Source organism: Lissotriton vulgaris, chromosome 2_2 (assembly GCF_964263255.1).
Source record: "Lissotriton vulgaris chromosome 2_2, aLisVul1.2, whole genome shotgun sequence".
Taxonomy (NCBI): domain Eukaryota; kingdom Metazoa; phylum Chordata; class Amphibia; order Caudata; family Salamandridae; genus Lissotriton; species Lissotriton vulgaris.
In genome coordinates, this window is record NC_141688.1 from 325,026,465 (window position 1) to 325,052,219 (window position 25,755).

Consider the following 25,755-nt stretch of genomic DNA (forward strand, 5'->3'; position numbering starts at 1 on the left):
CCAGTAAGAATGGCGTGTTGCTTATAAAGTGAAGGGATTACCAAATGGTCACAGAGGACTCAAATGGTTGCAGTTACACAACTGAATACAGTGGTCCTTTAGGCTCCCCATTTTTTCAAACCAATTTGATACAATGATAACTCCCTGAAGAGATCCCAGGCACCCAGTCCTGGAATCGAAACGCGTCGGCATTTCACAAGGAGGACTTGTTTTGTTATTCAAAGCATTATACCAGCAATTGCTGGTTCAAATAGGTGTCATTTATTGACCAAACTCCTTTTCGTTTTGAATCCATTTAAGTATACCTCATTTGAATGTTCAATTTCAAGATATATAATTATATCATGCACGGTTTTGTTTAATTGTCTTGTGTTTTATGTAGGATGTTAGCATTCATGTCTTTCTAAGTTTGTCTTGCATTGTCATTTCTTGTTTGTAAATTGTAATGTACAATACTGTAAATATATTGATGTATAGTGCCTTTCTTTGTCGAAAAAATGTTTTTCCAAAAATGTAAAATAACTGGTCAAACTTGACAAACACTTTTTTGACCTTTTGAACTTTGTGCAAAAATATTGGTGGTTAGGCAATTTTCTTGTTGTTCTCAGTAGAATCACATGCAGCCACCCTCCTCCCTGGAAGTCTGTGGCTGTTGCAGATGCCTTTTTCTTTTTTTCTTATTCCTTTGGCATGGTCATCCTGTTATGCTTTTCTATGATCCATTGTCATCCTTACCTGCCATGTGAAAAATAATGGAGCCGATGCGCATGCCCATTACCTGTCATAGGAGGAGTCACTATACTTATTTATTTTGAAAGTTTTATAGAGCGCGAACAAGACCCTTGCGGGTATCAGAGCGCTTTGCATATATTAAGGTTCTTTATACATCAATTAAAAGCAAGTTAAACCGATATACATAACGTCATAGAGCAGTGAAGCGGTACAGTAAAACAAAGAAACAATCCAGTTATGTCCGATGAAGGATAGAAATGATGATAGGAAACTCTAAATGGGCCATTGTCATAGTGAGGCATAGTAGTGCGGGTACTTATGGTATAAACATTTCTTTAGATTATGATCAGGAGAATTTTGCCATGAGAATCGATTTTACTTCCTTTTTGAAAGTTGCAGCAGAAGAGTTAAGTATGATTTCTGGGGCTAGGGCATTCCAAATCCTGAGTGCCATCCCTGAGAAGGATCATTTGTAGGTTTTCTTCTTGTTGAATCTTTGCGGTTTCAGAAGTAGACTTTCCGCACTTCTTGAGGATCGTGACGCACCAGAAATCGTCAGTTTCTGTGCCAGATAGCTGGGTGCCTTGTGATGCAGGGCTTTGTGCGTCATACACGCTATTTTCAAATGACTTCTGGCTTCCAGTGGTAGCCAATTCAAGGATGTTAGGACTGGGGAGATGTGGGCCCTTCTTTTAGATCCAGTGATGAGTCTTGCAGCAGCCTTTGTTGAAGCTCTTAAAGGTGCAGTTGTGACTTTCGGAAGGCCACACAGAGAGACACATCCATACTCTACTCTGGGAATACCAAGAGCTTGAACTGCCTGCTGGAAGTCATTGGCTGGAAGGAAGGGGTTCAGCTTCCTCAGTGTGTTTATCTGGAAGTTTGCTCCCTTTGTTGCGTTGCTAATATGCTTTTGCATATTGAGGTTACTGTCAAGAGTTATTCCCAGGGATTTCGCAGACTCCGCAATAGTTGGTTGAACGTTGAGTGCCGTAAGATGCTTGATCCATTCTTGCATAATGGGGACTTTGGCAGGAGGAGCTATTAGAAGGAATTCGTTTTTTAGGGCATTCAATTTGAGGTGGTTTTCCGCCAGCCATGTCTGGGTATTCCCTAGCATTGAGTTAAACAGTTTGATGTCTTCTATGGTGTGGATCTTAAGGTACAGTTGTGTGTCGTCAGCGTACATGTGATATTGTATGTTACACTCGTGTAGCATTTCGGTGAGAGGTTCCATAAAGAGATTAAACTGTGTCGGGGAAAGTGAGGACCCTTGTGGGACTCCCAACGTTACTGGGACGGGTTTGGACAAGGTGTTGTTGACCTTGAATTTTTGTGTCCGGTTTTGTAGAAAAGAGGTAAACCAGTTTAGCACTGCCCCAGATAGACCCATTCTGTGTTTTAGAAGCTCTATCAAGTTCTCATGATTGACGGTATCAAAGGCAGATGAAAGGTCTAGTAGGATGAGTAGGCAAGTTCCGTTCTGATCAAGGATTTGAAGCGCATCGTTATTTATGTGAGCCATGGCTGATTCGGTACTATGACCTGCTCGGAAGCCTGATTGGTGTTTGTTAAGAAGGCCAAAATGATCAATATGCCTTGTCAGTATGATGTGTACACATTTTTTCAATAATTTGGCCAAGATAGGAATATTGGAAATAGGGCGATAGTTGTTTAGGTCCTTAGGGTCTGCCGCGGGTTTCTTTAGAATGGGTGATACTTGACCCACTTTGAGGGAGTCCGGGATGCAGCCTCGTTGAAGAGAACTGTTAATGATCTTGGTCCAAAGAGGCAGAGGCTTAAAGTCTTTAACAGCTTTTGCGGGGAGAGGATCGATGAAATGATTAGAAGGCTTCAGGGAAGTAAGAATCTTACATATATCTTCTTCAGTGTAAGTAGCAAAGGAATACCAAGCTGCATTATTTTTTAGGTCGAACTTTGTGGGGATTTAGAGTTGCGACATTGGAAGTGTAGGGGTGGTTTTTGAATACGGACCTGAGTGTAAGATTAAATCATTAAGGAGATCCTTCCTGATGTTGTCGGTCTTCTGAGTAAAGAAGGCAGCAACATTTTCGCAGTTGGGTTGCAGGCCAGCTAAGTCTTGTAGACTTTGAGGTGCAACGTTAGCTTGGGTTTTGATTAGTTCAAAAAGTTTTTGGGGACGATTTCTTGCTTGGTCTAGTTGGTGGCTGAAAAAGTCTGCTTTATTGCGCTTTATCTGTCTGAAATATGCATTTCTCTTTTTCCTTAGTATCTTGAGATGATTGGCAGATGGGACTGATTTCCAATTGCGTTCAGCAGTTCTGAGGGACCTCTTATCTTCGTTGAGTCGACCATTGTACCATGGCTTCGAATTTTTTGTGGAAACTCTTTATTAGCAGGGGGGCTACCTCGTTTATTAAGGAGGTCATGGCATTGAAGTAGTGGTTGGTCCGATCCTGGACTTTGGGGGCAAAAGCAGGTTGTGGCTGGGAGATGGAAATAAGTTAGGGTTGAGATTTTTTAGATCTCTTTTCCAAATGTTTGGTCTTGTGGATTTAGCGGAGTTAAATTTCACTGTTTCCTTGATCAGGAAGGTGATGATGTGATGGTCTGACCAGTCACAGGGTTGGATCGACTCAAGCTGAATGGAGTCTCTTTTGGAGATGATTAATTCCAGGATTGAGCCTTTATTGTGTGTAGGGCTGTTGCAAATTTGGGTGAGGTCTAGATCATCGAGGACATTTTTGAGACTATTGACCACTGCATCACTATGGTCATTCCAATGGAGATTGAAGTCACCATGGAATATTTGGGTATTTTGATGCCCGTGGTTCGTAGAGACCATATCCATGAAGTGTTCGGTGAAGGTGAGGTTGTCACCTGGTGGATGGTAGATGGAGTGCGAGGAGCATAGTGGTTTCCAATTCCTGGAGATGTTGAGGCACATGTATTCGCAAGAAGGGAATAGCGGGGATACAGCTTTGTTTACAGAGATGTTGCTATGATGTATACAAGCGATCCCTCCCCCTGTCTTATCGATTCTATCCAGTCTGATGATGTCATAGTTTGGGGGTACTAGGATGTCGATGATTGGTGAGGATGATTCCGAAAGCCAGGGTTCAGTTAACAGTTTTAGATCCAGGTCTTGTGAGATAATGAGGCCAGCTATGTCCGCTGCGTGTCTGGAGGCCGATCTACAGTTTAGGAGTATTCATTTAAGACTGGGTGTGAAGGGGGATGGAGAAGGGTCCTGAGTGAGAGGGACTCTTCTTAAGTTGTTGTTAATGATTCCTCTAGTGTTTTGTTTAGAGGTCCTGTGAGGGTTCAGTGGGATGGTGGGGATAGCCTGTGCATTGGTAGTGGAGTGGATCGCAAGAGAAGGTTCGTAAGAGTGTAGAAGAGAAAGGAGATCGCTCTCCAAAAACAGATTAATTCTTCGAATTGGGCGGGTTGAGTTATTATGGGAGAGAATAGTTTTTCAGCTGGGTAGAGTGGGGTTTGCGGTGAATGTTAGATGTTTCGGGAGCTTGCTTGCTAAAATACTTGCTTGGGATTCTAGTAGTTCTAACACCCCATGATTGAATCGATATCTCCTCCTTAACAGTTTGGAGTTCTTCTTTGATTTGGCGAAGTGTGAACATGATTTCATCCAGTCTGGGGTCTGGAGCGGTTAGGAGTGTGGGAGGTGGCTGTGTTATGAGTGTAAATGGCTGCATTGTGGTCTGGTCAAGTCTGTGTTCGGGTGCCGGTATTAGTATAGTCGAAGGGGTGGATAACGATAGCTGAGATGTGGGTGTGGCAGGCTGGGGTGTGGGTAAGGGAAGTATACTCGGTGTGATGAGTGGTCAGACTGTTATCTAAGTGGTAGTGGGTGTCCTTTGATGTAGCAGCGTCTGACCGGGGGTACAGGTGGTGGGAGTAGCTTGGGTGGCAGTTTGGGGCTTAGCCACTTGTTCTTTAATAATGTGGAAGATGTTATCCAGGAGACTTAAGCTAGGGTCTGTGGATTGCATGAGGATGCTTCTGTTATTGTAGATGGTGATGGTTGCTGTCCCTTGGAAGAGCTGGGAGGGGGAGAGATAAATAACTAGACCATGCACGGTTTTCCTAAGGGGATGCGATCGTAAATAAGGCTAAGAATGCTCTCCTCCATTGCACTCTACGTTTCGTGTGGAGGATGATATCAAATGTAGTGTTTCCGTTGTGTATTGAACAATAGGGGTCAGCGATGAGTGTTTCCGGGTGGAGTTTTATCAAATTGTGCTTGAACCGTTTGGCTGCATTTTTTAGAGGTCGGGGGGGTGTAGATGATGGTGTGGGTATGTGTGCCTGTGAGCTCCATGCTATGACCAGTACAGTAGGTGAGATGATATAGGGAGCGGAGCGTGGATGTGGCCGCAATGCGGCGAGATGGGCTAGAGGAGGTGGATGGGTATGGGAGGGGGAAATGGCAACTAAGGAGTGTTAGAATTGGGGGTCTCTGGTTGGCGCAAATATTCACTTGTGACAAGCAGGGACCCTCTCCTCTAAGTCAGGGCGAAGGATGACCCCTTAGAATTACCCTTGCTCACCCTCTAGGTGCGTGGCGTGAGCAGCCAAGGCTATTCTTCAGGCGTTTCTGGGTTAAGCATTTGTAATCACACACACAGTAAATGTACCAATCCTCCCACAAATGGACACCAGGCTGTGCTTATGTAAAAATACGGTTCCTTTATATAAAAATATATATCTCTATTCAGGCAAATTACTACAAGACCTTTGATAACGTTTTGTTTGCTTCTGGGCCACCTGATATCAAATAATGGAAAGTGTTCTTTTTCTGTATTGCAAGCTGCTTCCTTTTAGTCTCTTTTCACTTGAAAGAATAGTTCTTTGGGTTTTTAAACGGATTAAGTAAGTTTCCACCTTGCTGGGACTTCAGGGACTCGGTCCGGTACTTGGTAGCGCTTCGGTGCGCTTCGAGCGAGTGAAATCCCGGCACCCCTTCCAATGCTCACGCCTCTCGCGTGAGCCGCGGTACGCGACGTACCGCTTCCGACAACGAGGCGTACGGGGCTGTCACTAGGTCGCGCACCAGTTGCAAAGGTACGTCGAGGCTCAAGTGCGCTTCAGGTCGACAAGGCGCTTTGAGGCTACAGTGCTCTTCAGGGTTGCAAGGCGCTTCGAAGCTTCAGTGCGCTTCCGGTTGGCAAAGCGCTTCAGGGTTGACAGTGGGAAGCGTACAGCTTGGCAGTACGACGCGAAGCGGACGGTCCTGACTGGGGGTGAGGCGTACCTGAACCACTGAGCCTGAGATAAGTCCTGTGCGCTGCAGTGGTGGGTACGCTACTTCCTTCTAAGTTCCTTCAGTTTAGAAATAGTTCACTTGGTGATCCCAGCCAAGGCGGATGCGAGGCGCACAGCGGCTCCTGGGCAGAGCGAGGCTGGCGCCTGAGGTGTCCGGACTTCGGGGGGTCTGCTCTCTGGATCTGTGGGTCCGGTGGGGGCTTCGAGCGGGAGCGTGGGGGGCACACCAGCGAGCTTCCAGTGGCGAGGTGACACGGCGGCCTGAGACAGTGGGGGAAGAGCGGCTCGGCAGAGCGGGGCTTTCCTCGGCGGGAACGGCCAAACAGCAGCAGTCACGGCCTCAATGAGGGGCTGGGGGGCACCAGGGTCATGGCAGCGAGCCTCCAGTGGCGAGGTGACAAGGCGGCCTGACACAGCGGGGGAAGAGCGGCTCGGCGGAGCGGGGCTCTTCCTCGGCAGGAACGGCCAAACAGCAGCAGTCACGGCCTCAAGGAGGGACTGGGGGCACCAGGTTCACGGCTCCGGCGGGGCAGAAATCCTCACAGTTACCGGCAGACGAGCAGGAAGCAGGTTGAGCCAGATGATCCTGTGGCTCAGGTCAGGGGGCAAGCTCAGTCAAGCCCTTGGAGAAAGTTTCAGCACAAGTCTACAAAGTCTTTTCAACAAGTCCTCTCCTCTCCTTCCTCAGCAAGGCAATCGGCAGGCCAGTCCTTCCAGCGTCTTCTTCTCCTTCTAGTTGGGCAGAGGTTCGTTGTGGGAAACAAGATCTAGTTTGCAAGGAGCAGGGCTCCTACTTTTATACGGCATTTTCTTTGTTCTAACAGGCCAGGGAGGCCTTTGCATAACTTCTTTAAGTCTCTGAGCACTTTGTTGGGTGTACTCTGGTCTCTCCTTTCAGGGAGCAGGGATGGCACATCAGACGCTCCACAGGAGGTGGAGCCAGCATTGTGTGGACAGGGGCAGCCAGGATGACATTTTTGTCAGGCTGTCCTCTTCCTGGGCCAGTTGTCGGGCTGAGTCATCAGTCGCTCTACAGGAGGTGGAGCCAGCATTGTGGTGGCAGAGCACAGCCGTATTCAGAGTCCAGGGGCACTCCCACCTCCCACTAAGGTGTAATCCTTACATTCACCACCTGTCATCCCCCAACCCTGTCACTCACACAACCCAGACAGCAGATACACATCCTATCAGAGGCGGGCTGAAATGGTTAGGCAAGCAAATGCTAACTTTCTAAAAGTAGCATTTGCAAACACAGGATATTAAAATAAACTTTACTAAAAGATGTATTTTATTATTCTGAGTTCAGGCATACTAAACTTGACTTTCTACCATGTTCCCTGAGCCTGCTGGGATTATAGGGTGTTATAATTCCAGCAGCTCATCTTGGCCTAAGAGAACAGGTAGCCTTACAATAGTGAAAAACGAATTTGGCTGTAATTCACTATTAGGACATGCCACACACATCAGGGCTTGTCCTACCTTACACTTACAATGCACCCTGCCCTAGGGCCTACCATAGTGGTGACTAATATGAAGCAAAGGGAAGGTTTTGAGGCTGGCAAGTGTGTCCACTTGCCCAGCCAGCATGACAGTACCAGACTGCATGCAGGTTCTGCAATGGCAGACCCTAGACACATTTTAAAGGGCTGCTTCTGTGGGTGGCGTAACCAGCGCTGCAGGCCCACTAGCAGTATTGGCATTTACAAGCCCTGGCACTCCTGGTGCACTCTACTGGGGACTGACAGTAAATCCAATGAGCCAATCATGGAAATCAATCACAAATACACTTTACATTGGGAGCACTTGCACTGCGGCACGGATTGGCCGTGGCGCCGTGCCTTGAGCAGCGGATACCAGCAAAAACATCTGAGGCACATCAGCAAAAAGTGGAAGGGAAACTCACGCCAAGGTGCCAGGTCTAACACATGTCCCCTCCAGCTGAAATGTGGGGAGAACTACCTTTCCCCAGGGAGTTCCTCATCACTAAGGCGGAAAAACCTGGACAGACCGTCAGCATTGGCGTGATCTGTGCCAGGGCGATGTTCCACCGTGAAGTCTATACCCTGTAGGGAGATGGACCACCTCAACAGTTTTGAGTTCTCACCCCTCATTTGCATCAACCATCTGAGGGGCCTGTAATCTGTCTGAACCCGGAAGTGAGACCCAAACAAGTAGGGTCTTAGCTTCTTCAGCGCCCAGACCACAGCAAATGCTTCTCGCTCAATTGCACTCCACCTACTTTCCCGGGTGTTGGACTTGGCCTTTCCTGCTGGGTCATCCCTAAACATTTTGCCTTTTTCCTCCTATATTTCCTCTGACCTGTTTTTGTTGGTTTAGGACTCTGGGCACTTTACCACTGCTGACCAGTGCTAAAGTGCATATGCTCTCCCTGTACAAAGTGTATCTGTAATTGATATTCCTGATTGGGTCATTGGATTTAATATCAGTCGTGCCAGTCGTGCCAGGGCTTGTAAATGCCAATACTGCTAGTGGGCCTGCAGCGCTGGTTGCGCCACCCACAGAAGCAGCCTTTCAAAATGTGTCTAGGGTCTGCCATTGCAGAACCTGCGTGCAGTCTGGTACTGTCATGCTGGCTGGGCAAGTGCACACACTTGCCAGCCCCTCAACCTTCCCTTAACTTCATATTAGTCACCCCTATGGTAGGCCCTAGGGCAGGGTGCATTGTAAGTGTAAGGTAGGACATGCTCTGATGTGTGTGGCATGTCCTAATAGTGAATTACTGCCAAATTCGTTTTTCACTATTGTAAGGCTACCTGCTCCCTTTAGGCCAGAATGGGCTGCTGGAGTTATTACACTCTATAATCCCAGCAGGCTCAGGGACCATGGTAGAAAATAATGTTTAGTATGCCTGAACTCAGAATAATAAAATACATCTTTTAGTAAAGTTTATTTTAATATCCTGTGTTTGCAAATGCTACTTTTAGAAAGTTAGCATTTGCTTGCCTAACCATTTCAGCCCGCCTCTGCTAGTATGTGTATCTGACTGTCTGGGATGTGTGAGTGATAGGGCTGGGGAATGACAGGTGGTGAATGCAAGGATTACACCTTAGTGGGAGGTAGGAGTGGCCCTGGACTTTTAATCAGGCTGTGCTCTGCCACCACAGTGCTGGCTCCGCCCCCCTGGGGGGCGACTGATGACTCAGCCGGCACCTGGCCCAGGAAGGGCGAAGCACCATCAACAAGGTACTCCTGGCTCCCTCTGGCCACACAATGCTGGCTCCACCTCCTGCGGAGCGTCTGATGTGCCTGCCCCTTACACTGAAAGAAGACACCAGAGTACACCCAACAAATGCTCAGAGACTGAATGAAGTTATGCAAAGGCACCCCTGGCCTGGGAGAACAAAGAAAACTCTGTATAAAAGTAGGAGCCCTGCTCCTTGTAAATGAGATCCTGTTTGCGCTACAGAAGAAACTCTGCCCAAAGAGAAGGACCTGGAAAGACAAGGAGGAGTGCTGTCTCTGGCCTGAAAGAGACTTTTACTTTAATTGAACTTTGTGCCAAACTTCTACAAAAGATCTCCAAGGGCTTGCTGTGGAACTTGCCCCCTGAACTGCGCCCCAGGAACATTGGGCGCTACCCCCTTGAAGGAAGCTGCTGCTGGCGTGTGCTGTTTGTCCCTGCAGCGCCGAGTGAAGGAGAGCTGAGAGCGTCGTGCTTCTACGCAGCGCTCTCTACCAACTTGTGCCTCTGTGTCCCCTGAGCACTGTGACTGTGGCCTGATTGTGCGCCAGCTACAAAGTGAAGACCAGCCCTTCGCTGGTACGAGCACCGTGACTGTCACCGTCCTGAGCCGTAGCTCACACCGTGAGGGAGGACCTGTCCGGTCCGAGCATTGCCGCCTGCTGATCCCCGTGTCGCAGGCTGCCCAGCAAAGACGGACTCTGCCTGCAAGTTGTGCCCTCCGTGACCCGTGCGCTGAGACCCGCTCCCCGCAGCTGTGAAGTGAAGTGCTGCGGGGCCGCGCCTGGCTGGTACTTCTGGTTCAGTGAATCGTGCCCCCATCAGCCCGCCTGCAGCCGCTCCCCCCTCCAGGGTCGAAGCGTACGCTGCGGATACGTCTGTTTGCCCCACAACGCACCATTCTTGGAGAGCCTGCACCTACGCCTGACGAGCCGTAGCCCGCACTGCCCCCAGGAGCACCGCGACATGACCAGAACTGACCCCGCTGCTGTGTACTTCGCATCACCCCCAAGAAGGTACTGTGACTGTGTGTAAAGTGCGCGGCGCTCAGGACCCGAAGTCCGTGAGGCGCGCACTCCCTCGAGCCCCCGGAGGCCCCTCCGCTGTGAGGCCGTACCTGCGAGACGTCCCAGCTTCGGTACGACTCGCACAGCTCCAGCGCACAGTACGCCTCGCCCCCCTTCCTCAGCGCCGTACGCTTCTCATGCGAGATACGTGAGGTTTAGCGGGGCCGCGCTGGATTTACCGAACGAGTCGCACTGAAGCGCTGTGAAGCGTACCAGAGGCAGCGAAAGGGGCCCACACGCAGCACACGGTGCCTGGACCATTTTTAGTCTAAAGTTAAGCTGGGAAAGGTCATTTTACACCCAGTGACATTGGTCCAAGAATAATAACAAGCTCATTAAGAACTATTTTGAAACGCTGAACAAAGAACTGTGGCATATTTACAAATAACTGGAATCCTGCAAAGAAGTAAAGACTGTATTTTAAACCTGCTTGACGTATATATATAAAAATATCTCTTCACTAAGAGTATAGAAATGTTGACAAAGTTCTCTTTTTGCCTTGTTTAATTGTTCCTGAATAATACTAGCTGAATTTTGTTGCCTAAGAACAGTCAAGGCCTGAATTTTTGGCTGCAGAGATTTATTCTTATTTTTGGCTGCTAAAGAGTCTGCAGCGTCTCTCCCAATCACTAACCCCCGAATATAGGCCTTAAGAGAGTCCCACACACAGTTAAGAGGAGCAGTTCCCATATTACGAATGATGAACTCCGAGATCTCATTTTTAATACCTGCCACCCATGTATCGTCACTCAAGTATTTTTTGTTAAACATCCAGTGTTTTGAAGGTCTAACCTTATCAACTAATGCCAATTCCAAATTTATCATTGCGTGGTCCGAGAAACCATTATGGAGCATTGTTTGCCTAAGGAACTTTATTTGACGTGAGATGAGAAAAAAATCGATCCGAGAAGAGGATTTATACCTGCCAGACCAGCAGGTGAATTATTTTTTAGAAGGATTCTGAGTACGCCAGGGGTCAACGAGATCAAATAAAGACATATTATTATTAATTGATCTCAAGGATTTAGGTTTGAATTGTTTCTTCAAGTGACTAGAGGAGTCCAATTTTACATTCATGGTAATATTGAAATCCCCACCTATAATGATCTCGCCTTTAACAACTAAAAGAGATTGAAACAATTCCTCGTAGATGTCTGGTCTATCCTCTACTGGGGCATAAAAGCTAACCAAAGTCACAGGGCTTACTCTATTTGGAATAACAAATGTAGCCCAACACCAACGACCTAAACCCCCTTGTTCTGTGTGGACAATCTGAACATTTAACTTCTTACTAAAAAAGAGCGCGACGCCCCTCTTTGACTCCGAAAATGAGGAGAATCCTCGATAAGACGACCAGGCTTTGAGCATGGAAAACTCCTCAATTTTTGACATTTGGATATGGGTCTCTTGTAGCAGAATCACGTCTGGTTGTTCAGATTTGGCCCATAATTCTATTGCTCGCATTTTTTTCCTATTATTTAATCCATTTACATTGAAGGAGATAATTTTCAGACCCATACTAAAAGAGCATATAGAGCTGCCAACGAAACATTACAGGGCCCTTAGGGGTCCGCCTTCTAAACAATATTCTAAACTTTTTTATAAACAACATATACTTTCCAATGCATCAGTTCAAAATTCCTAGCGTTCATAGCATTGCGCATATCATTGACTAAAAACATCCAAGACTTCGTTTTTTGTGCACCAAACCCCCACCCCACCTGTGGCACTACTCCCACCTCACTACCCCACGCTAGCCACAGCTCCATACCCACTACCCTAGGGTGTTATGCTGTACACCCCCTAGCCCGTCTGTGAACCTATATCCCGACTCCTTCCCACCTCCCCTCCCAGGGCAAAGAAGAGTTTCAAAAAATAAAAATTATAAGCAAAAATGGCATTAGCTCTTGTGGCACTTTTCGGTCGGCGATATTCCCTTTAGCAACTCCTGTGCCTCTTCAACATCGGAGAGCATGTAGAATTTTCCTTTGACTAAAACTTTTAGCTTTGACTGTTGTGCTATCTGCACTTGTGCCCCCTTAGCCTTAAAAAGTTGTAGTAGTTTCACAAACTCTTTTCGCCTCCGGGCAGCTGCAGCGGACATGTCCGAAAATATCCTGCATTTATTAGTTCCATCGAGTAAGAACTGTCTTTGTTGGATAGCTTTGGACAAGATTGTTTCCTTAACTCTAACATCAGAAACATTTAGGAGAATAGTGCGGGGGAGCGTAGAACTAGGAAACGGCTGAGCAGGGACCCTGTGAGCACGAGTAATCATTAAATCGCCTTTAAACTCAGGTACCACCCTCTGTTGCAAGAAGGTAGTGACCCAGTTTATCATATTGGATCCCTCCGCCCCCTTTTATATATATTTTTTAAGAGTTCGCAAAAGATATACGAGGAGAGTAATTTTACCGGCAAATTCCTGGCGTGGCAGGCCAGAGAGCAAGCCGCTTCTAATCTTATTCATTCCTTAAAGTCTCCGGGTATTCTAATAGATACATTTGTTCCTGTAGAAATCGGAGAGATAATGGTTGCACACTATAGGAAGATCTATAATACTCAATCCACTATAGATCAGCAAAAGTTATTAAATTATCTGGCTAAAATTTCCCTGCCTGTTCTTTCTCCTTTAGAACAATTTACTATGGTTAATCCATTTACAAGAGAAGAAGTAGAGCGGGTTGTGCAAGATCTACCAATAGGTAAGGCATGTGGGCCTGATGGGCTTCCAACAGAATTTTTAAAGATTTTTTCAGCTCCTTTGCTGAACTCTTTGTACAGTTAGTAAACTTTATGTTGGATGGTGGCTCAGTCCCTGATTCATTCCGGGAAGGAACCTCTAAAAAAGGGCAAGCCGCCTAATGATCCAAATTCATATAGACCTATTACGTTATTGAACACGGATTATAAAATCATCACTAAATTATTATCTATTCGTTTCAATTCCTTTTCTTCAGATTTGATTCATACAGATCAAAACGGCTTTATTGTCGGCCGACAATTATTATCTAACACTTACTTTTTAATTGAGGCTTTAGATTATTTTGAAACACGACGGGTACCTGCGTTAGTATTACTGTTTGACGCTGAAAAAGCTTTTGATTTGGTGGTTTGGGAAACACTTTTTATTATTTTAGATCACTTTGGGATTCCAGTAGCTATTATAAATTTGATTCAGAATCTTTACTCAAAGGCCCAAGCCAATATTATTATTAATGCAGAGTCTGTGGGCCTGGTGCCGGTTAAACGCGGTACCAGACAAGGATGCCCGCTCTCTCCCATTTTATTTGCATTTTTTATTGAACCCTTAGTAACTGCAATTAGGAAATCTGCTTATATTCTTCCCCCTATTACTTCGGTGCCTAAAATTAAATTATACGCAGACGATATAATTTTGTTAATTAAACCTGAATTGCAATGCCAAACTTATGCTCTGCAAATATTTGAAGAGTTTGAAGCTTTTGGCGGATATCGTATCAATAAAAAGAAGACTGAAATCCTGGTTTGTGGTGGTTCCGATCCTGAACTCCATCCTGATCTAAGACTTTGTATTAATAATAAACCGAAAAGATATTTAGGGGTTCTTTTCTCTTCCTCTGTCTCAGACCTTTACAGGCTAAATTTTGTGCCCCTTCTTCATAGAGTACGTTCAATGTTGGAAAGATGGAACCCTCTACCATTATCTATTTTAGGACGGGTAGCACTAATTAAAATGTCAGTTCTTCCTTTATTTAATTTTCTGTTCGCAACCATTTCCTGCTTTTTACCCGGATCGTTTTTCGCTAAAACAGAATCTTTGTTCTCATCTTTTATTTGGGCCAAAAAGACTCCACGAATAGCTTTAAATACATTATATGAGGATAAGGAGCAAGGAGGGCTTGCTCTTCCAAATCTGAAAGATTATTATAATGCGTATTTAGCCCAATTCCTAGCGACATTTAAAGAAAGTAACCAGAAACTCTTTATCAACTTTTTTTTAAATTTAATTAGCCGAGAGACCCAGATTCCCTCTCCTCTTCAAATATTTAAATCACCCAAACTGGTTCGTTACAAGGTCTTAAACTGGTTTTTTAAGAAGCGTTCTGCAATGCTTAAAAGATATTCCCTCCCTTTTCTTAATCTAACTTCCTCTTTATATAGCGCATTTTCTTTTTTAGGGACGGATATAAGTTTGGAACTAGTAGAAAATTGGCATAGGACAGGGTTTACAATGTTAAAAAACTTTATGAAAGACGGGGCCTGGATTACCCTTTCAGATATGGCTCCTCTGGTCCAAGGCAACTTTTTAATGTTGGGCTCATATAAACTGATTTACAGTGTATTGCGTCAACTGGATCCTACACTTCTTTCTCCTTCTGTCCAGCTATTTAGTGAACTGTTTATTTCTATACATGAGAAGAAACCAGAGGAGTGGAAACGCTCTTTAACACAGAATAAGGCCCCAGGTCTTTATCTTAAAGCAGTTCATAAATGGCAAGGGCTGGAAAATTTAGCATTAACTTCTACTGCGTGGCAGAAAATTAATAGACTGAACTTCTCTGTACTAAGAGGCGCTAATTGGCGCAGAATGCTGTTTTTTAGTAAGTGGCTCCTGTATTATACCCCGGCGATTGTATCTAAAATGTATCCCAATAGCTCATCTAACTGCTTCCGGTATTTGAATTATAATCCCGCCAATTGGTCTCATGTTATTGCTTTCTGTCCCAAAATAGCATCCTTTTGGGAGGATATCTTTGCATTTCTTCAAAATCAACAGAAAATTATGATTTCACAGAATGTTAAGTTGATTTTGTTTGGCTTTGATTTAGAGCTGATGTTAAATGGGCAATTAGTCAAACTATTGTATATAGCTATGGCTGTGGCTAGATCATTATTACTTCAGAACTGGCGTTCACATTATTGCCCTACGGTACAAGAATGGCGCCATAAAATGGAGAGAGTTAGAAAATGTGAACAAAGTTATGCTCAAAGAATTGGGGTGGTTCGGAAATTTGAGAAAATCTGGGAATCGTATTTTGTTTAACAAATATTGGGAATGTTATGGAATGTATTTTTATTTATATTTTCTTTCTAATTTGTCTGGTTCCGAACTCATTCGGCATATGTTAGTATATTTCTGTGTTGTGGTGCATCCAAGACATCAATAAAAAAAAGTAAAAAAAAAAAAAAAGACGTATATATATAAAGATATATTTTTTTTACTAAAATACAGTTTGGTGTCATTGTGTGGTGGGTTAGTGGTCATTGTGTGTGATGTTGCAAATGTTTAACCCTATGTACTCCAGAGTTTAGCCTAGACTGCTTGCGCCACACTACCTAGAGGGTGAGCAGGGGTTATTTCTGGGAGTAATCCTTTGCCCTGACGTAGAAGAGAGGGTCCCTGCTTGCCGCAAGTACATACCTGCGCCAACCAGAGACCCCCAATTCTAACCGGGGAAGTAACCTCCTACTGATGAAGGCTACAGGTTGGTCCCAGGCCTCCTCAGTCATCTGTGAGAGAACAGCCCCTACACCATGCTCTGAAGCGTCTGTTTGCTCTAGAAATTCCTTGGAGAAATCAGGGGCCAAGAGCACGGGCGCCGTGCACATGGCAGTTTTTAGGGTGGCAAAAGCCTTCTGACTGGTGTCAATCCAGATCACATTCCTGGGCTGCTTCTTAGTAGTCAGCTCTGTCAAGGGGGCAACAATGGTGCCATATCCCTTGACAAACCTCCTGTAGTACCCAGTGAGCCCCAGGAAGGATCTCATTGCAGTCTGGGTCTTGGGGGGTTCCCAAGCCAGGATGGTCTCAATTTTGAGTTGCAAGGGTGCCACCTTGCCACTCCCCACTTGGTGTCCCAAGTACACCACTGAGCCCTGCCCGATCTGGCACTTGCTTGCCTTGAGCGTGAGGCCTGCCTTGTGTAGGGCCATCTACACTTCCCAGAGGTGTCGCAAGTGGTCTTTCCATGTGCTGCTGAACACTGCGATGTCATCCAGGTAGGCGGCGCTGAACTCAGCCAGTCCCTCCAACACCTGGTTGACCAGTCTCTGGAAGGTGGCAGGGGCATTCTTCATTCCAAATGGCATAACCCGGAACTGGAAATGCCCATTTGGCGGGGAGAATGCTGACCTCTCCTTTGCCCCATCGGTCAAGGCGATCTGCCAGTACCTAGACGTTAAATCAAACGTGCTGAGGAACCGGGCAGCCCCTAGCCGATCAATGACCTCATCAGCTCTGGGGCTGGGGTGTGCGTCAGTCTTGGTGACTGAATTGAGTCCTCTGTAGTCCACACAGAACCGGAGTTCAGGTGTGGCTCCCGGCGCAGCAGCCTTTGGGACCAAGACCACAGGGCTGGACCAAGGACTCCTGGATGACTCAACCACCCCAAGAGCAAGCATTTTGGAGACCTCCTTGATGCAGGCCCTGACCCTGTCAGTTACTCTGTAGGCCTTATGCCTCATAGTTAAGCTGTATCCTGTGTCCACATCATGGACGCGCCAATCTGTGACACCAGGAACCAGGGAGAACAGATCTGGAAACTGCCCCAGCAATTGGCGGCAGTCATCCTGTTGTTCAGGCGTCAGGGTGGGTGAGAGGTTAACTCCAGCCACTGACCCATCCTTCTCAAAGGCTACCAAGAGGTCAGGAAGAGGCTCAGTCTCCTCCTCCAGTCCATCATCAGTTGCCAACAACATGCCCACTTCGGACCTCTCCAAGTGGGGCTTAAGGCGGTTAACATGTAGGACCCTCAAAGGGTTCCTGGGAGACTGCATGTCCACCAAGTAGGTGACAGGACTCTTGCGCTTCACAGCCTCAAATTCACTTGTGACAAGCAGGGACCCTCTCCTCTAAGTCAGGGCGAAGGATGACCCCGTAGAATTACCCTTGCTCACCCTCTAGGTGCGTGGCGTGAGCAGCCAAGGCTATTCTTCAGGCGTCTCTGGCATTTGTAATCACACACACAGTAAATGTACCAATCCCCCCACAAATGGACACCAGGCTGTGCTTATGTAAAAATATGGTTCCTTTATATAAAAATATATATATCAATGCAGGCAAATTACTACAAGACCTTTGATAACATTTTGTTTGCTTCTGGGCCACCAGATATCAAATAATGGCAAGTGTTCTTTTTCTGTATTGCAAGCTGCTTCCTTTTAGTCTCTTTTCACTTAAAAGAATAGTTCTTTGGGTTTTTAAACAGATTAAGTAAGTTTTCACCTTTCTGGGACCTCAGGGACTCGGTCCGGTACTTGGTAGTGCTTCGGTGCGCTTCGAGCGGGTGAAATCCCGGCACCCCTTACAATGCTCACGCCTCTCGCGTGAGCCGGGGTACGCGACGTACCGCTTCCGACAACGAGGCATACGGGGCTGTCACTAGGTCACGCACCAGCTACAAAGTTACGTCGAGGCTCAAGTGCGCTTCGGGTCGACAAGGCGCTTTGAGCCTACAGTGCGCTTCAGGGTTGCAAGGCGCTTCGAACCTTCAGTGCGCTTCCGGTTGGCAAGGCGCCTCGAGCCTTCAGTGCGCTTCAGGGTTGACAGTGGGAAGCGTACAGCTTGGCAGTATGACGCGAAGCGGACGGTCCTGACTGGGGGTGAGGCGTACCTGAACCACTGGGCGACGCACAGGGCCACAGGGAAAGAAGAAGGTTGCGGGCCCCGAGCCCGAGATAAGCGCTGTGCGCTGCAGTGGTGGGTACGCTACTTCCTTCTAAGTTCCTTCAGTTTAGAAATCGTTCTCTTGGTGATCCCAGCGAAGGCAGATGTGAGGCCCACAGCGGCTCCTGGGCAGAGCGAGGCTGGCGCCCGAGGCGTCCGGACTTCAGTGGGTCTGCTCTCTGGATCTGTGGGTCCGGTGGGGGCTTCAAGCGGGAGCGTAGGGGGCACACCAGCGAGCTTCCAGTGGCGAGGTGACACGGCGGCCTGACACAGCGGGGGAAGAGCGGCTCGGCGGAGGGGGGCTCTTCCTCGGCGGGAACAGCCAAATAGCAGCAGTCACGGCCTCGAGGAGGGGCTGGGGGGCACTAGGGTCACGGCTCCTGCGGGGCAAAAATCCTCACAGTTACCAGCAGACGAGCAGGGAGCAGGTTGAGCCAGATGATCCTGTGACTCAGGTCAGGGGGCAAGGTCAGTCAAGCCCTTGGAGAAAGTTTCAGCACAAGTCTACAAAGTCTTTTCAGCAAGTCCTCTCCTCTCCTTCCTCAGCAAGGCAATCAGCAGGCCAGTCCTTCCAGCGTCTTCTTCTCCTTCTAGTTGGGCAGAGGTTCGTTGTGGGAAACAAGATCTAGTTTGCAAGGAGCAGGGCTCCTACTTTTATACAGCATTTTCTTTGTTCTTACATGCCGGGGGGGCCTTTGCATAACTTCTTTCAGTCTCTGAGCACTTTGTTGGGTGTACTCTGGTGTCTCCTTTCAGGGAGCAGGGATGGCATATCAGACGCTCCACAGGAGGTGGAGCCAGATGGTGTGGACAGGGGCAGCCAGGATGACTTTGTTGACAGGCTGTCCTCTTCCTGGGCCAGGTGTCGAGCTGAGTCATCAGTCGCTCTCCAGGAGGTGGAGCCAGCATTGTGGTGGCAGAGCACAGCCCTATTCAGAGTCCAGGGGCACTCCCACCTCCCACTAAGGTGTAATCCTTGCATTCACCACCTGTCATCTCCCAGCCCTGTCACTCACACAACCCAGACAGCAGATACACATCCTATCAGAGGCGGGCTGAAATGGTTAGGCAAGCAAATGCTAACTTTCTAAAAGTAGCATTTGCAAACACAGGATATTAAAATAAACTTTACTAAAAGGTGTATTTTATTATTCTGAGTTCAGGCATACTAAACTTGACTTTCTACCATGTTCCCTGAGCCTGCTGGGATTATAGGGTGTAATAATTCCAGCAGCCCATCTGGCCTAAAGGGAGCAGGTAGCCTTACAATAGTGAAAAACGAATTTGGCTGTAATTCACTATTAGGACATGCCACACACATCAGGGCTTGTCCTACCTTACACTTACAATGCACCCTGCCCTAGGGCCTACCATAGGGGCGACTAATATGAAGCAAAGGGAAGGTTTTGAGGCTGGCAAGTGTGTCCACTTGCCCAGCCAGCATGACAGTACCAGACTGCACGCAGGTTCTGCAATGGCAGACCCTAGACACATTTTAAAGGGCTGCTTCTTTGGGTGGCTCAACCAGCGCTGCAGGCCCACTAGCGGTATTGGCATTTACAAGCCCTCGCACTCCGGGTGCACTTTACTGGGGACTGCCAGTAAATCCAATGAGCCAATCATGGAAATCAATCACATATACACTTTACATTGGGAGCACTTGCACTGCGACACGGATTGGCCGTGGCGCAGTGCCCTGAGCAGCGGATACCAGCAAAAACATCTGAGGCACATCAGCAAAAAGTGGAAAGAAAACTCACGCCAAGGTGCCAGGGCTAACAAGGAGGTGGCTGGATCTTGAGCTGAGGGGGAAAACAGGGGTATGATCCAATATATGACTAAAAGTACCATGGGTGCCAGGAGCAAAGTAATGTGTGGAATGGACTAGCTTGGAGAAGAAACCAAGGGCAAGGAGAAAGATTCCATAAAATGAGGGAGGATGCAAGTAAGTGAGATAAAATGAGAGAGGAATGCTATGAGATGAAATGAGGGAGGAATGCAGTGAAATGAAGTACTTAAATTAAATAGATTACGTTAAAATGTGGAGTGGGCTAGCTAAGAGAAGAGAACAAGAGAAAGATTACTTAAAATGAGTGAGGAGTGCAAAGAAATGAGATAAAACGAGGGAGGAATGCAATGAAATGAAATGAGGGAGGAAAGCAATAAAATTATATACTTAGATTAAATAGATTAAATGATAATGCGGGGAAGTGCAATGAGATGAAATGAGGGAGGAATACAATGAAATGAAATGAGGGAGGTAGGCAAAAAAATGATATGCTTAGATTTAATAGATTAAATAAAAATGCGGGGGGAATGCACTGAGATGAAATAAAATGCGGGAGGAATGCAGTGAATGAAATTCTGACCTGAAATGCGTGTGGAGAGGGGACTGTGGTCGACTATCAATGTGCTGTACTCCAGTGGTTGTGTCCGTCTAATATGGCCGACTCCTTAGGCAAGATCCTCATAAGCATCTGTGCAGTCCTCTTTCAGTTTTATAGGCTGTGAGAGCCCCGGAGTAGACCTGTTTGAGTGACCATCCGACTTTAGAGGGATGTAGTCCTGTTTCAGTTGTTGTGATTTGGGTCAGAAGGTTACTGTTTATCTCTTTAAAGAATGCCCAGTTGCTGAAGGTGGTACAAAAGGGGGTGGTGATGGACGGAGCATCTGAACCAATCAAACACTCGCACCCAGTGTACAGATCTGGGTTTATTCCATCACCGTTCTTTAGCCCACTCTACCGCCCCAGTTCAGACATGGCCATATGCAAATCAGTCTGACCCTGTGCCTCATGGGAACAGTCCAGCCCGAACTACCAAACCATGCCTTCCCTGGACCGGAAGCAAGCTTCCTAGGACCAGTTCTGGCATTACAGCCATTTTCAGCCAGGCTTGCTTGAATCCAGTGGCAAAATGAGCAAGAGACTCACGTCTGAGCATACCCTGCCAACGTATGGCGAACAAAGCGGTACAAAAGGGGGTGGTGATGGACGGAGCATCTGAACCAATCAAACACTCACACCCAGTCAATAGATCTGGGTTTAATCCATCACCGTTCTTTAGCCCACTCTGCCACCCCAGTTCAGACATGTACTTTTGTACCGCAGTAGCTGAATGTGGCCCCCTTGTCTTTGTTATTTTCGCCGACGGCCATCTTGTGGGGATATAAACCAAAACCACTACCCAACCACTAATCGCAAAGAGCATCGAGAGATTAAGGGTCACACTGTAAATAGCAATTAACACGGAATAGAGATGAGCAGAGGTACCAATAAAATAAAATAAAACAGCCACGATGTTGTCGCAGTCGTCATTACTGTCAAAGACTGGACGGGCTGCAGGTTACCTCCAGGCCCCCCTTTGGTGACTGGGGTCATGGTGCCATGTTTCCAAGGACTTCATGAAAAAGATCCAGAACAAACGCTTTCTTCTTCAAAGAAAAACACGTGCTCACATCTGAGCCAAACACTAGACGGCAGGAGTATGCAAAGCATGTGAATCTACAGCGCTGCTTGCCACAAACAGATGATTACAGGGTACGTAATAATTTTCATTTCTATCTAGTTGGAAAGTTTTCCTTGCTCCAATGACTACTTAGCCTACTTGAAGTTTTCAGGTAGCTAAGCACGTGTTCTTGGTTTTCATCAAGTGCTTTAAACAAAACGCAGTAATTGATTAGCTTCTTCTAAGTGATTTGTTTTTTCTTCATTTTCGGTCTAGACCCCCATAACCTCCTCCGCTTGTGTCTTTTCCCCCAACAAAGTCAGTACAGAACAGTTATTCTCTTCTTCTTAAGTGCAGAAGTTCTTCTAACGTTGCTTCTCTGACTTGCTTTGTTTTTAGTTGTATCGCCATGGAGACCGGTCACCTATCAAAGGATACCCTACCGATCCCTATAATGAGGACACGTGGCCGCAGGGCTTTGGACAGCTGACCCAGGTGAGTGAATGAGCTGCACAATGGTGTTTGTGAAAGTGAGGTGTGTACTCCCTATCTGTGTGCCTTGTCCTTTTGTGTGTAGAACATCCACAGTCCAGTTGGTGTTGATGGTCCTTGATGCTCTATTGTAAATGAAGACCTGTACATGTTTACTCAATGTCGCTGGTGCTCTGGTGGCTTCTGAAAAGCGTATACAGGTTCACTCTGTCCTTGGTGCTTTGGTGGCTCCTGAAAGGCCTGTACACATTGTAGCTCTGGTAGAGCATGAAAGGCCTGTACACGTTGGAGCTCTGGTAAAGCATGAAGGCTTGTATACGTTGGAGCTCTGGTAAAGCATGAAAGGCCTGTACACGTTGGAGCTTTGGTAGAGCATGAAGGCTTGTACACATTGGAGTTCTGGTAGAGCATGAAAGGTGTTGTGGGTAAAAGAAGATATGAATCCAGAGGAGGCCAAGTAGTTTACCCAAGATGTAGGTTTGTTTGTAGATAAGTACAAGTTCCATGTAGTTACAGAGGATGGTGATATAGGATCCATAGATAGTAAGTAGATAGTAAATTAGTCAGTCATATAAGGTCCCACCAGGAGCTAGATGTTGTTGCTCAGCCCACACTCATCAACTGTCATTCCACAGACACACAGGCACACTCACATTCTGAACTCTCTGACATCACGCACTCCAACATTCCACACAGACATAACACTCACTCTGGCTGAGCAACTGGAAAGGAGGAAAACTCAGGCACAACAAAAGGCCTGTACACGTTGGAGCTCTGGTAGAGCATGAAGGCTTGTACACGTTGGAGGTCTGGTAGAGCATGAAAGGCCTGTACACGTTGGAGCTCTGGTAGAGCATGAAAGGCCTGTACACGTTGGAGCTCTGGTAGAGCATGAACGCTTGTACACGTTGGAGGTCTGGTAAAGCATGCAAGGCCTGTACACGTTTGAGCTCTGGTAGAGCATGAAGGCTTGTACACGTTGGAGCTCTATTGGAGCAGGAAAGGCCTGTACAAGTTGGAGCACTGGTAGAGCATGAAAGGCTTGTACACGTTGGAGCTCTGGTAGAGCATGAAAGGCCTGTACACGTTGGAGCTCTGGTAGAGCATGAAGGCTTGTACACGTTGGAGCTCTGGTAAACCATGAAAGGCCTGTACACGTTGGAACTCTGGTAGAACATGAAGGCTTGTACACGGAGCTCTAGTGGAGCAAGAAAGGCCTGTACACGTTGGAGGACTGGTAGAGCATAAAAGGCCCGTACACTTTAGAGCTCTGGTAGACCATGAAGGCTTGTACATGTTGGAGCTCTGGTAGAGCATGAAGGCTTGTGCACGTTGGAGCTCTGGTAAAGCATGAAAGGCCTGTACACGTTTATGGTCTGAAAAGGCTTGTACACGTTGGAGCTCTGGTAGAGCATGAAAGGCCTGTACACGTTGGAGGTCTGATAAGGCCTGTGCACGTAGGAGCTCCGGTAGAGCATGAAAGGCCTGTACACGTTGGAGCTCTGGTAGAGCCGGAAGGATTGTTCACGTTGGAGCTCTGGTAAAGCATGAAAGGCCTGTACACGTTGGAGTTCTGGTAGAGCATGAAAGGCATGTACACGTTGGAGCTCTAGTAGAGCATGAAGACTTGTACACGCCGGAGCTCTGGTAAAGCATGATAGGCCTGTACACGTTGGAGCTCTGGTAGAGCATGAAGGCTTGTACACGTTGGAGCTCTGGTAAAGCATGAAAGGCCTGTACACGTTGGAGCTCTGGTAGAGCATGAAAGGCATGTACACGTTGGAGCTCTGGTAGAGCATAAAGGCTTGTACACGCCGGAGCTCTGGTAAAGCATGAAAGGCCTGTACACGTTGAGCTCTGGTAGAGCATGAAGGCTTGTACATGTTGGAGCTCTGGTAAAGCATGAAAGGCCTGCACATGTTGGACCTCTGGTAGAGCATGAAAGGCATGTACACGTTGGAGCTCTGGTAGAGCATGAAAGGCCTGTACACGTTGGAGCTCTGGTGGAGCATGAAAGGCCTGTACACGGTGGAGCTCTGGTAGAGCATGAAAGGCCTGTACACGTTGGAGCTCTGGTAGAGCAACAATGGCATCTACGCATTGGTGGTCTGATGAGGCCTGTAGACGTTGGAGCTCTGGTAGAGCATGAAGGCTTGTACACGTTGGAGCTCTGGTAGAGCATGAAGGCTTGTACACGTTGGAGCTCTGGTAAAGCATGAAAGGCCAGTACACGTTGGAGCTTTGGTAGAGCATGAAGGCTTGTACACGTTGGAGGTCTGGTAAAGCATGAAAGGCCTGTACACGTTGGAGCTCTGGTAAAGCATGAAAGGCCTGTACACTTTGGAGCTCTGGTAGAGCATGAAAGGCCTTTATACGTTGGAGCTCTGGTAGAGCATGAAAGGCCTGTAAACATTGAAGGTCTGGTAGAGCATGAAAGGCCTGTACAAGTTGGAGCTCTGGTAGAGCATGAAAGGCATGTACACGTTGGAGCTCTGGTAGAACATGAAAGGTCTGTACATGTTGGAGCTCTGGTAAAGCCTGAGAGCTCTGGTAGAGCATGAAAGGTCTGTACACGTTGGAGCTCTGGTAGAGCATGAAAGGCCTGTACACGTTGGAGGTCTGGTAGAGCATGAAAAGCCTGTACACGTTGGTGCTCTGCTGAAGCATGAAAGGCCTGTAAACGTTGGAGCTCTGGTAGAGCATGAAAGGCCTGTACACGTTGGAGCTCTGGTAGAGCATGAAAGGCCTGTACACGTTGGAGGTCTGGTAGAGCATGAAGGCTTGTACACATTGGAGCTCTGGTAGAGCATGAAAGGCCTGTACACGTTGGAGCTCTGGTAGAGCATGAAAGGCCTGTACATGTTGGAGGTCTGGTAGAGCATGAAGGCTTGTACACGTTGGAGGTCTGGTAGAGCATGAAAGGCCTGTACACGTTGGAGCTCTGGTAGAGCATGAAAGGCCTGTACACGTTGGAGGTCTGGTAGAGCATGAAAGGCCTTGTACACGTTGGAGGTCTTGTAGAGCACGAAAGGCCTGTACACGCTGGAGCTCTGGTAGAGCATGAAAAGCCTGTACACATTGAAGGTCTGGTAGAGCATGAAAGGCCTGTACACGTTGGAGCTCTGGTAGAGCATGAAAGGCCTGTACACGTTGGAGCTCTGGTAGAACATGAAAGGTCTGTACATGTTGGAGCTCTGGTAGAGCATGAAAGGCCTGTACACATTGGAGGTCTGGTAGAGCATGAAGGCTTGTACACGTTGGAGCTCTGGTAGAGCATGAAAGGCCTGTATACGTTGGAGCTCTGGTAGAGCATGAAAGGCCTGTACACGTTGGAGCTCTGGTAGAGCATGAAAGGCCTGTACACGTTGGAGGTCTGGTAGAGCATGAAGGCTTGTACACGTTGGAGGTCTGGTAGAGCATGAAAGGCCTGTACACGTTGGAGCTCTGGTAGAGCATGAAAGGCCTGTACACGTTGGAGGTCTGGTAGAGCATGAAGGCTTGGACACGTTGGAGGTCTGGTAGAGCATGAAAGGCCTGTACACGTTGGAGCTCTGGTAGAGCATGAAAGGCCTGTACACGTTGGAGGTCTGGTAGAGCATGAAGGCTTGTACACGTTGGAGGTCTGGTAGAGCATGAAAGGCCTGTACACGTTGGAGCTCTGGTAGAGCATGAAAGGCCTGTACACGTTGGAGCTCTGGTAGAGCATGAAAGGCCTGTACACGTTGGAGCTCTGGTAGAACATGAAAGGCCTGTACACGTTGGAGGTCTGGTAGAGCATGAAGGCTTGTACACGTTGGAGGTCTGGTAGAGCATGAAAGGCCTGTACACGTTGGAGCTCTGGTAGAGCATGAAAGGCCTGTAAACGTTGGAGCTCTGGTAGAGCATGAAAGGCCTGTACAC

At 47.3% G+C, this 25,755-nt stretch overlaps 1 protein-coding gene across 1 annotated transcript in view; it reads left to right on the top strand.

Annotated features, from left to right (window-relative positions):
- Positions 1 to 25,755, top strand: part of ACP2 (acid phosphatase 2, lysosomal) — a 214,533-nt gene that overhangs the window by 67,612 nt on the left and 121,166 nt on the right. The window contains exon 2 of the mRNA XM_086959716.1: positions 21,763 to 21,858. Coding sequence (XP_086815842.1) covers positions 21,763 to 21,858 — 96 coding nt within the window. The remainder of the gene's footprint in view (positions 1 to 21,762; positions 21,859 to 25,755) is intronic.